The 14,582-nt window shown below is 44.0% G+C and overlaps 1 protein-coding gene across 1 annotated transcript in view; it reads left to right on the top strand.

Moving 5' to 3' along the window:
- nid1a (nidogen 1a) overlaps positions 1-14,582 on the top strand; it is a 32,542-nt gene that overhangs the window by 16,824 nt on the left and 1,136 nt on the right. The window contains exons 12-19 of the mRNA XM_069179858.1: positions 1,254-1,382; positions 5,221-5,454; positions 7,127-7,287; positions 9,595-9,721; positions 10,456-10,627; positions 11,189-11,346; positions 12,229-12,352; positions 14,169-14,281. Of these exons, the coding sequence (XP_069035959.1) occupies positions 1,254-1,382; positions 5,221-5,454; positions 7,127-7,287; positions 9,595-9,721; positions 10,456-10,627; positions 11,189-11,346; positions 12,229-12,352; positions 14,169-14,281 (1,218 nt within the window). The remainder of the gene's footprint in view (positions 1-1,253; positions 1,383-5,220; positions 5,455-7,126; positions 7,288-9,594; positions 9,722-10,455; positions 10,628-11,188; positions 11,347-12,228; positions 12,353-14,168; positions 14,282-14,582) is intronic.

The raw sequence follows: 14,582 nt of genomic DNA, 5'->3' as shown, positions 1-14,582 counted from the left end.
AGAGTCAAACGTTAACGGCATGCCTGAATGGGAGACAGCGTCAGAATCTCAGTAGCGAATTGCATGTGTCACGCCATTAGTAGATAAACCCAGGCCTATTTCAAAAGAGTTTCTCAACTTAATCTGGCATAGTCTTCGAATACAGGTCTAACTCACAAAGCGTTAATTTTGCATTTGGGTAGCATGAAATAAAAAGGCTTTTAGGATAATTACTTTGCGCTTCAGGTACTCTGATAAATACTGTGATGAATGATCACAGGCACTGACAATAGAATTAACGCTCTCGTTAAATCAACACCAATCATGTTAAAAAGTCATTGGGCTTAGAAAACTTGGGTCATATAGTTTTTCATTTTTGAAGACTGGGCCATTTTAGAGTTCAAATATTTTATAGTTGTCAAACAGTTGCCTCTTTGTGTGCACCAAAGCCCCGAAGATGAATGAAACCAGGGTCTCCAGTCCCATTTTGTTTCCAGCTCAGGTGGCAATGTGATTGGCTCCATTTGAGCAGCACATGCGGACTCGTCTGGTGCATTAAAACGAACCCCCTGCCTGGGTGGGTTCCCAAGAGACAGGCTGGAAGGAAAGGCAGCTGTCGTCAAGAGGGTCTCCATGTTGGGAGAAGCTGAGCTTCACTGGGCCTCTGAAAAGGGTTAACTGTCCTGACGAAGGAGTGTGGCTGACAGTATGAGGCAGGAAGGAGATAACTTGTTAAACATCTGCAGATTCCATTGGCAGTGTCTCCAGCACTTGCCTCAATAATTATTGTACAGGGCCAGCTGCCGCCTGGAGCTCAGGAAACTCAGTTTGTGTTTTTCTTCCACCTCGTCATTCAGTTTGAGACCTGCGTTAGCCAGCTGGTGTAAATGATATCTGTACTTTTTCTTGAGCTGTGCTTTGTTTTACTGATCTTTGATTGTGTTTTAAATACATGCAGTAAACATCCATACTCTTATTCAAAACAACCCTGGATTTTGCTACAGTTGCCTCCATAAGAGACCATTTCAGTTTCCACCAAATAACACAAAAGTCTACAGGAATGCAAGTATACCTTTGTCCTTCATCTTAATTTCAGTCCCCTCCTGAAACTCTAAAACCAAATACATTAAATGTGTGTTTTAAGATTTAATTTAAGGTTGTATGAAAAGCAAGTTTCATGGCCAAGTAATTCTGGTGTCGTGCCTTTGTGGTCCTGTGTGCTTGACACACAGGAGGAGAGATCATGGACAGTTTCCTTTTCTGTTTGCTCACAGATATTGATGAATGCCAGCCAGGCAGATGCCACCCAAATGCTGATTGTTACAACACTCCAGGCTCGTACAGATGTCAGTGTAGGCCGGGTTTCTATGGAGATGGGAGTCAATGCACCCCTGATATAGCAGGTAAGCATCCCTTCCTGTTTTCCATCTTGCTATGTACTGTGTAGAATGTGTATGTAATTTTGCGTATGTGGTAACTTTAATATAAATTACAGGTATTGCTAAAGTAGAAGTGTTTACGCATGACATGAGATCCATATTTTATTTTTTTATGTACTGGCTGCTTATAAAGTCGGTTGACCTTCGACAAATGACTATATAATAAAAAAAGAGCACTATGGAGTATCTACCCATGGGAATACAGTGTACAAGAATGACCATGGGTAATGAACAGCTTCATGCCACATTTACCATGTGTTTGTGTGTGCAAGCCATCATGGACACGAATGTGCACAGTCATTGCCTACGGAAACACATTCCCCATAATCTCATTTGTATCGGTATGTATACAAGACGTCATTGTTCCACTGTAGGTGGTTTTCATAATACAGTAAACAGGTCTGAACCATCAACGTTTTAGGCAACCTGTTTTACAGTTGAACAATATTTACTGTGATGAAGGTCATGGTGCTAAACCATGCATTCCAAATGTTCTAGGACTAATGCAGTTTTAATGTAGGGAATTGTTTTAGTCTTCAATTGTGCAAAAAAATAACCTTGAAAAGAAGATATTACCAGTTGAGCCATTTTGAACCAAAACTGCATTACTTATTTAGTGCGAGCCTTCTGGGGAATGAAAACCAGATGTGATTCTGTTGCCCCAGAGTCTGACATACTTGTGCTGAACTGCTGTGTCTGATGTGAAGCACAAATGTGCACTAAAGCTAAGCTAATTAACAGACTCAACTCTAACAAACTTTGTTTTTTTTATAAGAAAAGCTACTGTGGACCTGCAGGCCGGAGTAGAGCTACACCATTTCTGTTCTTAATTCAAGTGTCTGAGACAGGAAAGCAAGACATTGTTATAGATAAAAATCTCTTTTTTGAGGGCGGATAATCTTCTGTTTTGGTAAATTGTAGTCATTATACTGTATATGCATCTGAAAATTCCACGTAAACAGGATTTGTTTCTCCAAGAGTCTGCTGGATAATGTAGCAAAGTCAAGCTTACTGACGCCCTGCTCAGAGAGTTGTTTCATCACAAGTTTCCAAGCTGTGCTTTACCACTAAACAACTTTTATATAAGCTCACTATGATATAAGGCAGTGAATGCGGAAGGAATTAAATAGGTGGTAAAAGCATGGTAAGGTATACGGGTATACGAGGCTGTGGAAAAGCATGATACGAACATGTGAGAAACAGCAGCTCTGTATACTGTAGGAGTGGGGAATCTACAGTACAATGGTGAACTTCCCTGAGGCACAGCTTGAGCATGCCAAATGCTTTGTGGGGCAAACCGAACAGAGAACACTAGCTGTCTGATCCCACAGTGCAGCACTGCGATTTTGGCTTGTGAAAGGTGGCATTGTCAGTACATTTGCTCCATTCTGCTTGGCGTTTTTATTTGATGTCACCGTGCAACTTTACAGTGTCGGGTTGATGAAAATCTTCCCCTAATCTTGACCACCTAAGCATGAAGACTTCTGGCACACGCGTGTGGTTGTCCACGCGCAAGAGTGTACAGAATACCGACTGATTGCGCTCATCGGTTTTCTCCAGCCTGTAGCTTTCTAGTGCTTCATTTTCCAGCTGGACGAGAAGCAGATGTCTGACCTTGGCACCCCCTCACTAGGCTGTGTGTAGGAGACTCAGAACAAGGGCCTTTATTGCTGGCTGTAGCTTGACCGAATTCTCTGCCTTAAGAGGCAAACCATGGGTTGGTTTCCACACCAAGAATTAGCATTTAGGTCACCAATGTATTATCAGTCACTAATCTGTATCATGAGTTAAGGCTGTAAACATCTGTAAACATCTGTTGTACTTTCTTCATAATCTTAATCTCTCAGCCCTCAAGCAGAAACACTCATTCAAAACTGATGGTTATCTCTTGGCTCCTGGCTGATTTGACAATATCCACTTAACTTCACTAGATTTTAACAATCTTTAATCAGTTTTTTTTTTTTGCCTTACAATCTCCCAAGTCTCAGTGAAGTACTAAAATGACCCTAGATATTCAGGTTCAACAAAACTATTCTAAACTTCTTCCTGCTAAAATAAGGCTTTGCTTAGCCAGGCTTTTCCTCATCTTGTATAATCTACATGCTTAACCATGGGTTTGCTCACTTTGAGATTTTCCCATTGTGCTCCAGTTTTGTTGTGGTGGGCTTGTGTGTTTTTCTGAGGACTGAGACAAAGGAGTACACAATTGAATGTGAAGCAGGCTACCGCTTCCAGTATGCAGTGTAGGCTCCTCCTTTAAGATGTTGTTCTCTAGGAACGCTTTGTGCCTGCTTGTTTTTAGCATGGTGTACCAAAACAAGTGGAAAAATGTGTATTCTTATGTATATAGAAGCTTCATGGATGTGCCTCCCTGTCTTCTTTTTCTTGTGAAAGAAGAGCTTATCTTTGTGGTTTCTAGGGTAATGGGAGTGGGGAACAAGCTACCAAGCCATGCTGTTGAGGCCGATACCTGGTTTCTTTCAAAAAACAGCTGGAAGACATACTTGGATAAATTAACTACTAACTACTAATTGGACCAGCCTCCTCTCTTTTTTTAACTGTTCTCCTGTCCTTACCTCAGAATAGTACTGAGAAGCCCTAATGGTGTTGCTCAAAGCATAGTAGGTGTGACTAGGTTCTATGAGTGAACTCAGGAACTCCCACCACTAATCAACGTAATCTACACAAACAAGGCTGATTGATCGATATTATCAGCTTTTTTACAGGATATTTCTGTCAGCCTGTGTGAAAGGGTGGGGTTTTGGTTATTATTCTTTGCCTTTCTTGTTTGTGGGAAGGCAGGCATTTTGTTATGACTCGTATGTGGGCTGCTGGAAATGCAGAAGCCCCCAGCAGAGTTCTGTCTCGAGCGGAAATCTTTGCAGTTGGTCGAATTGTTCCCCATAACAGGCTGGGAAACCACGTTTTTTTTTCCGATGCTCCTCAGTGTTGGGGGCAAGGTCTCTGCTCTGTCTGAACCACACGTTCGATGCTGGAAAACTGGTTCATGCAAATGAGCTGCCATACCTACAAAAGAAAAATAAATACACATTTTTTACTAGCACTCTTACAAAGCACTAGTTTAGGGATGGTCTATAGGAACTTAACAAGGATAAGTGAAGTTTAACATAATAGTTCAAGGAGGTAGCTATTTGAGTCAGCATGTGTAGGCTACAAAGGAACAAGTAAAGGTTTATTCCACGCTGAAAAAACAAGAAAAGAAACACAACGTTTCGGCTGTGGAGCCTTCTTCGAAGAAGGCTGCACAGTCGACACGTCGGGTTTAACGTAACTGTGTTAACTGTGAGGAGCCCAGGGACACAGCAGAATTGCACAGTTTTCGATAAGATTCATTTCTCAGTAATCATGAACGGTTCGACCTCTTGTATAAAAATCATTCAAATTTTGATGTATTGCAGAATATTTTATGGGACCGGTAATATTCTAAAGGTTTTTACATAAATTCATGATGCAACAGGTAAAAGCAGAAATGCCAGAGTTAACATTTTTCTAAATGCAGTGCTGTAAACAAGATGTTTGATAACGGGATATACAGTCCATTAAAAACAGGGGGGAGGTAAACATTTGGCCAAAGGATGATGAGAAGCTGGTATCGATGATTCACAGGAGGTTAAATGACAGTTTTCCTCCCGTGAAACCGCTCTCTTCTCCCCCGACGTGTTTGGAAAGTGGGTCCTGCTCATGTCGCTGCAGGTGCGGAAGGAGATTGCTCTCGTGTCGGTGGGGGTGTCCCCGCGCGGGGCTGTTGAATTGACCGCCCCCCTCCCCATCCTCCTTGCAGTGCCCGAGAAGACGCGGTGCGAGCGCGAACGGGACCGCCTCCTGGGCTCCTCCTCCTCCGCCTTCGGCCCGCGGGGGCCCCGTCCCGTGCCCGGCCAGTACATCCCCACCTGCGACTCCCTGGGCAACTACACCCCGCTGCAGTGCCACGGCAGCACGGGCCACTGCTGGTGCGTGAACCGGCACGGGGACGAGATCCCGGGGACGAGAGCCGGGCCCGGGGCCACGCCCACATGTGAGTGACGGGGGGGGCTGGGATTAGACATGACGCACCGTCGAGCCCAAACCAGTCCATTCCCGCTCAGCTGAACAACTCGGACTGAGCAAAGCAGTTCCTCCATCCATTTGTAAATTCCTATGCATTTACCCCAAGTACTCTTTCATACAAATTGTGTCATTTCAAATATGTCCAAAATCCAAATTCAGAGAGATTGCATTAGATAACCAGGTGCTACACCCACTTTCGGAACTCCCTGCAACTGGGTTAGGAAGAATCAATGTTAATGAGGGCATTTCAAACCACAACGAAAGTAAAATGTTCACGGTGACTTGTAAAATCTCCAAGATTCGAGATGGTTTTGCTAACAAATACTACTTGTTAACTCTGCATGGAGAGCACGTTGGAACATTTATGTAATGAAATGTCTGCTGCACAGCTTGTACTTATTCACTCGTACAACCCAGTACATAAGTCATTTCAGTGACTAGCGAGCAGGAAGGGCCGCTTCACGTCGTAATTTGTATAAACTCTCCACGCCTGTTGCCGGACCAGGGGTTTGCGACACCATGGTCTTACAGTACTGTAACGCAACGGGGGCTCAGGTGGGCGCCCTTGCCGCATTAGGTCAGCCCCCCACTGTCGAGGGCTCAAACCCGGGACTCCCTCGTCACTCTGCAGGGACCCAGCCCGGTGAACCAAAGAGAGATCTCTTTACAGCCCAGTAGCTGTAGTCCTGCTATCACAGGGAAGGGCGGTGACGTCACCTGCTCTGGTACGCCGGCTCTTACACAGTGCCTGTCGGCCGTAAGCGTTACAGTACTTTCACAAAGTGCACGATTTTGTGCTTAATTCGAAATCCGTAAGATTTTTCTCTACTATCAATGAATTTTTTGGGGAGAGTTAATAACCAGTCTGAGAAATTAGGACTGCGGTTCCCCTTTTATATGTGACAATTTTCTTCTGTCAGCTGGCTCATAGAGTGACAAACTAGCAACTGCTGTAAAATAGTTCTTTTTGTAAAGATTATGTGTTTTTTAGCTCTACTGTGTAACTTGTAAATCTGTATTTTAGATATTTAATGAGCACACATCCATGCACAGAGAAAGCAAAACCTTATATCCAACGATGTGTTAAATAAAATCACGTCTGGGGCCTGTTCTGTCTGTAGACCTAATTGGTTAATTTTCTGCAAGGTCATTTCCCTTCAGACTTCCTTATAAGCATTACAGTTGTCCCAGGATTCAAGCTGTCCTCTTGTTGTTGAAAGGAAACATATTTTTAAGGTTATGTTTATCTGGGAATTTGGAGGCTATCCGATTTCGGCTTTAGTTCCAAAAGTGCTGTAGAGATGGCAATCAAGCACCGTGAATCGTGGAAGCTAATGTGAAGATTGCTCAAGACAAAGCAGATGAACTACAACCAGAAAACTGTGCGTAGTTGTGCGTACCTTTTTCAAACAGTTACCAGACTTGACCGTGTCTTTAAGCTTTATTTTTTTTTTAAAAAGAACACAGACTCACAGCAACTTCTCTGGTGTTTTATTTTTTTAAGTTAAAATAAAAGAGGTTCTAAAATGAGGTTGATCTGCAGCGCATACCTGTCATTTTTTCTTTTGTACCGGCGTAAGACGCCAAGACCTGACTTCACTTGTCCCTAATCTCTCGCTCTGCGTCCCCCCACCTCCCAGGCACCCCATCGCCCCCCCTGGGGCCGACGCCCAGGCCCGATGTTCATCCTTTGCCTCCTGGAACCCACCTGCTCTTTGCCCAGAGCAGCAGGATTGAGTTTGTGCCCCTAGAGGGGCACAGCATGAAGAAAGGCGATGCCAAGGCTTTGTTGCACCTCCCTGTGAGTACCCCCGAAACACTGCCCCCCCCAGTTTCTCAGTGAGCAACTCTCTGCCCTGTACAAGACACTGTTAGAGTGTTTGACGTGGTACTGTGGTGTTCCACCTTCTTAGTGTTTGCAACAGTGTTCTTGAATGCTTTGGGCAAGGCAAAGGTATGACATCCATAGAGAACACAGTGATTCTTGCCTGTAGATCTGCATATCTGCAGTTTTGAAATTGCAATTGCAATTTCTGCAGTTTAACCCTGTGCCATCCCCATCAGGCGTAGAGTTAAATTCTGAATCTCAGAAACATTGATAAAGTAAAAAAACAACAAAAACAACAACAAGATATTTATTCACCAATGTGTACAAAATGTAGTAAACATAAAACACCAGTACACGAATCTTGAGCTTCTTCGATAACAGAATTATATCTCGTCTTTTTTTTTGCCACACTGACTGTTCAAGTGTTGCGTCTTCAGACATGCTGAGGGCAGTGATGGAGAAAAAACACAATCGAGCTGTTTACAAATGTGTTTGCAAACTGTTATTTTTAACCATGACTCATGAGGCCAGTGGATCCCAGAGCCAGCAGGCAGCTGTGTTTTGTCATAGTGATAGAGTCTGTTTCTCAAGGATTCCAGAGGACACATAGTTTAAATAACATCTCATCTTTATGTACAAATTGTTAGAGATGCATTTGGGCTGTGCCAAAGAGGGTTCAGAGAACACATTCCTTATATATTCTCTGTGGGTTTAGTCACAGAGGTGAACAAGACCTTAGGATGTTAAATGACTAGCTGTTACTTACTGTGCATGTTGCAAAAAGGCAAGACACAGGCTATGATTACTAATTACTATGACTAATTTTATAAACTTTTAATATACAGAATAAAGACTACAAATATCCCTTTCACCCTCCACTACTAAAGCCCTGGGTTAATAAATGTCTCTTAGCGAGACAGGGCAAAGAAATTGGTTGTTGGTCTTGGTATGAGCCCTTCTAGATGTTAGTTGATTTATAATGCCCCCTGCATAATTTGCAACACTTACAGTAAGGAGTAGAGAGTAGAGCTTGTTCTCAGCTCTGAGATCTGGAGAAAGCAGTGCCAGAGAATATCATAATCCTGCTGCCCACTCTGTGGGGCTAGGTAAGAGACACAAATTCCTGCTCCTGCTAGATCTTAAACTGGTAAACTATGATATTGAGGTTGTCTGCTGACATTGGGTTAGCAATGCAGAATCCATTTTAATTGGCTCCAGTCTAATCATATGGATCTCAAGATGTTTGTTTAATACTGTACAACCATACTACAAGGATCATCATATTAAGATGTGCAAGTAAGGTTAAAGATCAAGTGCAATGAAAGCTAGTAATACACTAACTAATTGTGTCTGTACTACTGCAGTACAAAAACTCACACTCTGAACAGTCCTGTGATTGTTCTGGTGAAATTCTTTTTAAGACTTTACTGGTCTTGTTTTTGATTAGATTAATGTTAGTAACTCATGCACTGAAATGAGTGTACTGTATGTGATCAGGGGAGATTTATAAAATCTCAAAATTCTGGAGGTAATCACCTCTGAGTGTTCATTCATAAATAATGTAGTTTTTAAAGAATTATGTTTTTTTACTGTGGCTCTCTCATGTCACATGTGGCTGCAATTATATTTTTAAGCACTGCCGTAAACCAGACTTACAAATTAGATCAAGGAACTTTTGGTGTCAACCAGTACTTTGCTTTATCAGACTAGATACTACTGGAAAGTCCTCTTTTTACAGTGTCCATCACATGCGAATGCTTTTTCTATAAACATTGACTGTGCTTTACAATGATTATACTCCTGACAAGTAACCAATGGAATTAGTGAAGAAGCTAGGATAACTTGCATTGGACTCAGGCGCCCGCATAAACCAGTTCTGTCTCTAGTGTCTTTAATGGTTTAATCTTTTACTATTAAGGTTGCAAGATAGAATACTATTGTACTAGCTTGCATATCAATGAAGAAAACCATGCATTTTTAAATGGTAATGAATATGCCATGAGTATGTGAAAATAATGATTAATAATAAGCCTTTAACAGCTTAAAACATTGGTCAGATTCTAGTTTCCTTTTTCACATGGAACTGTTGCAGGAATACCCAATCGTGGTTTTGGGTAATTGGATGTCTAGACAGTGGCAAGAAATTGTTGTTGGATAGATGTTCATTTTTTTTTTTTTAGCAGCGCTGAAATGTGGTATTGCACAACGAAAAGTGTTTGCCTTCTAATTCCGGAAGAACAAAAAATATTGAGGCATGTCTCGTGTTGTCTCGCCTCACAGGATAAGGTGGTGATCGGAGTGGCCTTTGACTGTGTGGAAAAGATGGTTTACTGGACTGACATCACTGGGCCCTCCATCAGCAAGGTTAGCTTGCATGGAGGAAAGCCTGTGCCAATCATCTCTACAGGTGGGCTGGATCTTTGGTTTGTTCTTCTTGGGAATGGGAGTTCACTTTACTACTATATATTCACCTGTGTACAGTGATTTAACTGTGTGCCAGTAGCAAGGCCCTTAAAATAAAAATAGGGGTTAAGAGCTTAGTTAATTAGAACCTCATGCGTGTGTAACATGAATAAGCAATTTGCATTCAGTTTTATTAATAGTGTTATTAGTAGTCAAGTAAATACATTAATATACAACACAAAGCAATAGCAAAATAAAATTCCATTCACAAAATAATGTTCCTTTCCTGTGCTGTCGGGATAAGATATTGCTTTTGACTTTTAAGGTTCCTGCCTTCTTGCTGTGTTACATTGCCATCCATGCTCTCCTGTCTGTTGGTGCTGATGTTGGTCTTTATGTATGTCTGTCAGAAAGTCCTTCTAAGATAAGATCACTTTATTGGCCATATACAATTTCTTGTATTAGGAATTTGTCTTTTTGCATACCCCAGCTTGCTCTCCATGAGACACACAGACAGGGAGAGAGAAGCCTGGGGTCAGAGTGCAGGGTCAGCCATTTATATGGTGCCCCTGGAGCAGTTGGGGTTAAGGGCCTTGCTCAGGGGCCAGGCAGAGTAGGATTTCTCTGCCGGCCGCGGGATTTGAACCGGCAACCTTCCAGCCACAGGCGCAGATCCTGAGCCACAGAGCCACCGCTCCACCCTCCTCCACTAACACATGCCGGCTTTCTCCCCCCTAGATCTCGAGAGTCCTGAAGGCGTGGCCATAGACCACCTGGGGCGGAACGTGTACTGGACCGACTCCATGCGGGACAGGATCGAGGTGGCCAAGCTGGACGGCAGCCAGAGGCGCGTGCTGTTTGACACCGACCTGGTCAACCCCCGGGCGATCGTCACGGATTCCGCGAAAGGGTGCGTCCTGCCCCCCTGACCCCACATCTGCACCCTGACGATTCCTTTCCTTCTGAGCTGTCCGGTCGGTATCGCCGTGCCAGCGATAGGCAAGCGCGGCTCTTCCAGCGCCCTGCAACCCAGCTGGTACCGGGACAACTGAACCTGCTGCTGGGAATCGTGGGATTTATAGAGCAAAGGACTAGGTGTGCCGATGAGACCTGTCTGAGGTTGTGATCCTTGACACCGTTAAGGCTGTCGAGTGAGATTTTCAGGACAGCAGTCTCCTTGCCAGCCTCCTCCAGTCCCCATTGGGTTTGTCCTGCCCTGCACAAAACCTCATGCTCTTCTCTGGAAACGTTCTGGAAAGATTTATCATATGTGACCACCTGGTCAGGTGCCGAGACCATCAGGTTCCCTATGCAGGAGGATTGAAGAGTGGTCCGGTCCTTCTGCGACAACAAGCATGCTGTGTGAATGGATAGACTATGAGTTCTTTTATCCCTGTGGGACAGACGTGGGACTGGCATCCCACTTTCTTGTTTATGTCGTTTCTTAACTTTAGTCTTCCCTCCCCAATAGGCATCTGTACTGGACTGACTGGAACAGGGAGGCCCCCAAGATTGAAACCTCGTACATGGACGGGACCAACAGGAGGGTTCTGGTAAAGGATGACCTGGGGTTGCCCAACGGCTTGACCTATGACCCTTACTCTTCCCTGCTGTGCTGGGCTGATGCAGGTGTGTTGTTTGTATTGCAGCTGAACACGGTTATGTACTGTACATTCATTAGGGAGTCTTTGGCAATGTCTTGCATTCATTTATATGTATATACGGGGACAATATTCATAGGGCATAGCAGCCATACCACCATGCAGCTCTCAACTGGCTACCCACTGAAGCAAGGCAGGGTTGATCCTGGACAGTACCAGGATGGGAGACCTCCTGGGAAGCTATGGTTGCTGCTGGAAGTGGTGTTAGTAGGACCAGTGTGGGGTGCTAACCCTCTAGTCTCTGTGGGTCCTAATGCCCCGGTATAGTGGCGGGGACGCTATACTGTGGTGGGCGCCTTCTTTCCGATGAGATGTTAAAACGAGGTCCTGACTCTCAGTGGTGATTAAAGATCCAAGGGCATTTCTTGATAAGCATATGGAGTTATCCCGGTGTCTGGGCCAACTTTCCCCCCTCAGCCTTTACCGTGGCCTGCATATTGTCCCTATACATGATTGGCTTGAAGTTGCCCTGCGATGGACTGGCGTCCTGTCCAGGGTGTACCCTGCCTTGCGCTCGTTGCTTGCCGGGTAGGCTCCGGCTTCCCGCGACACCGTAAGTATAAAGCAGTTTGGCAAATGACATGACGTAACATGACAATATTCATAGAAACAGTTTCTGCCACATGACATGTACTGGCAAACTTGGGTTTTTTTTACTAAAAAGAAAAAACAGTATGAAATTATTCAGAATCCTTCATCTCAGAGGGCATCTCAAAGTGTACCATGAGAGAAGGCACAAATGCCTTTGAATATCTTTCATTTGAAAGTAGGTGTGATCACGGGCTGAATTTACTGTACACTTATTTTGACAAATAAGACACTTTTGACTGATTATCCCTCGTGGCTACAGGTACTCGGAAGGTGGAGTGCATGAACCCCACCCAGACAAACCGCCGGAAGATCCTGGAAGGAATACAGTATCCCTTTGGAATCACATCTTATGGGAAGAATCTGTACTACACAGACTGGAGGAGGTGGGCCTTAATGATACACTAATTTGTCTACAAGTTTACTGTGGCATGACATGGCAACAGCACAGGAAAGTGTGGTAAAGCTCAATAAAAACCACTGTGAAATCACAGTTTAGACAGGGTAATAGTTGGAGAAGAGGATAGATGATAAAGACTGATAATTATTATTAAACACAGTCAGCCCTCAAAAAGTAAGTCTCTGTGAAACCATAGGATAATACCATCACTTCACTGTGGGAGACTCTCAAAATAAAGGTCACCACTAATAGCAGTTTGATTAATCTAACAGACCAGTGGTCATTATCAGGTTGTTTGCATGAATCTAAGTCAATATCCATCCATTTTCTAAACCACATCTTCCAATTCAGAGTCATTTGAGGGCCAGAGCCTATCCCAGCAAGCAACAAGTGCAAGGCAGGGTACACCCTGGATGGGACACCAGTCCATCACGAAGCTGACACAAGAACACCAACACAGACACGCACACACTCACAACAGGGGCACCAGTTAACCTACCAGCATGTTTTTGGACTGTGGGAGGAAACAGGAGACAGCACTTACAAACTCCACACAGATGGTGGCCCAGGTCCGGAATTGAACTCGGAGCTCCAGCGCTGCACAGCTGCAGTGCTGACCACTGTGCCACCATCTCAGTAAAAAAAGGGCGTTTTAATTAGATACATATTTGTATTTCCACAAAGGGTAACAAGGTAACCTTCCTGATTTTTGTAGCAATGCTTTAAGAAGTACTATTTGTGTTCAGCCCCATGGGAAATTAATTAGTCACCTTCTAATAACTAAATAGAAGGGTTGAAAAGATGTTTGAACAGTGGGGGTTTGAAGGACTTGGGTGCTCAATTGCCTTTCTGGTTATGTCATTTGAAAATAAAGATCTCTTAGATCTCCAGAGTGAGCAAATCAACCAGTGACTGACAGGATCAGTGCAGGGAACCTCTGTCTGTATTTCCCACCGAGATCATTGAATAACCAGAGCGCCAAACAGACTGCTGGGACCCCACATTACATATGCTCCAGTGCTAGCAGTGTGTTTTCAGTGGAGCTAATTTCAAGTTGTTAGATCTGCGTATGTTTGTTATTAAAAGGAGGTCAAAGAGCCTGTGCAAATCGCACAGCTGCTTGCAATTTTTCAGTCCGGTGAGTAAACTGCATATGCAGGCGCATTTCAGAATTGCAAGAACTGCTTCCTTCAGATCTCACCGGCAGGCCAAAGTGGTTTTCTGACAGGATCTAGCCAGGAAAAACACAGCAGTAGTCCCTGTCAGATCAAGCCTGTCTCTTGTTGTCTTATTGATGAGATTACCTTTATTGTCTGAAATTCCCTCTCATTCATCCTGCCATGCATGAGCTGTACATCAGTCTGCCTTTTGTGGCTACCCATAAAACTGAATAGATTAAATTTTTAATACAATTTCTTCTTAGTTTATTTCTCATATCCCTCTGCCGGTCACATCTGCAATGCCCATGCCATGTATTCAAGCTACTCATCACTTTTCATCCTGCAAGGGGTGATAGCTTTGCAAACCAAACAACAGCGATTCTGTCTTCGATACAGTGAGTACCTCTGCACAGCCTTAAAGAACACTTTTCCATTATCCTGGGCCATAGCCAAAACAGAAATTATGAAAAGGAACTCCCTGGGACCCAGTCTCAACCTTCCACAGCTCTGATGATGACCCTCAAGCAAATACGGGTTCAAATTGTAGGCAGGAAGGAGTTTGAGTGTGGTGTTTCCTGTTCTGGGTTCCGATGAGTGATCTGTGCCTGTTTTACTGAGCTGCCAGTGTGCATTGTGCCTCAGGGACGCTGTGGTCGCCGCAGATCGCACCCTGGGCCGGGAGAGTGAGGAGTTCCAGCCGCAGAAGCGTTCCCGTCTGTATGGAATAGCCACCGCCTACTCCCAGTGCCCTGCAGGTACTGCCCAGTTTCCTCTCTCACCTTCTGTAGCTCTTACACATAACGGAGATGTTAGACATTAAAGTTTTCTAGCACAGATTTAGAGATTTTATCTTTCTAACCCTTAGTTTTACGGGTCTTACCTTTGCCATCACGTTGATTATGGCTAATAACTGGAAGCTCCAGGATCCTCTCCCGCACTATAACGTGAATGGGCGTTGTATTACTCGGTCTCTAGGCCAAAGCAAGTTTTCAACAGGCAAGAAACACTGCTGAAAGAATTACACCGACTAGGAAATATGAAGCAGTGAAAGCATCG

Source organism: Lepisosteus oculatus, chromosome 17 (assembly GCF_040954835.1).
Source record: "Lepisosteus oculatus isolate fLepOcu1 chromosome 17, fLepOcu1.hap2, whole genome shotgun sequence".
Classification (NCBI taxonomy): Eukaryota; Metazoa; Chordata; class Actinopteri; order Semionotiformes; family Lepisosteidae; genus Lepisosteus; species Lepisosteus oculatus.
The sequence above is the reverse complement of the archived record's forward strand: the minus strand, read 5'-3'. Positions and strand labels throughout refer to the sequence as shown.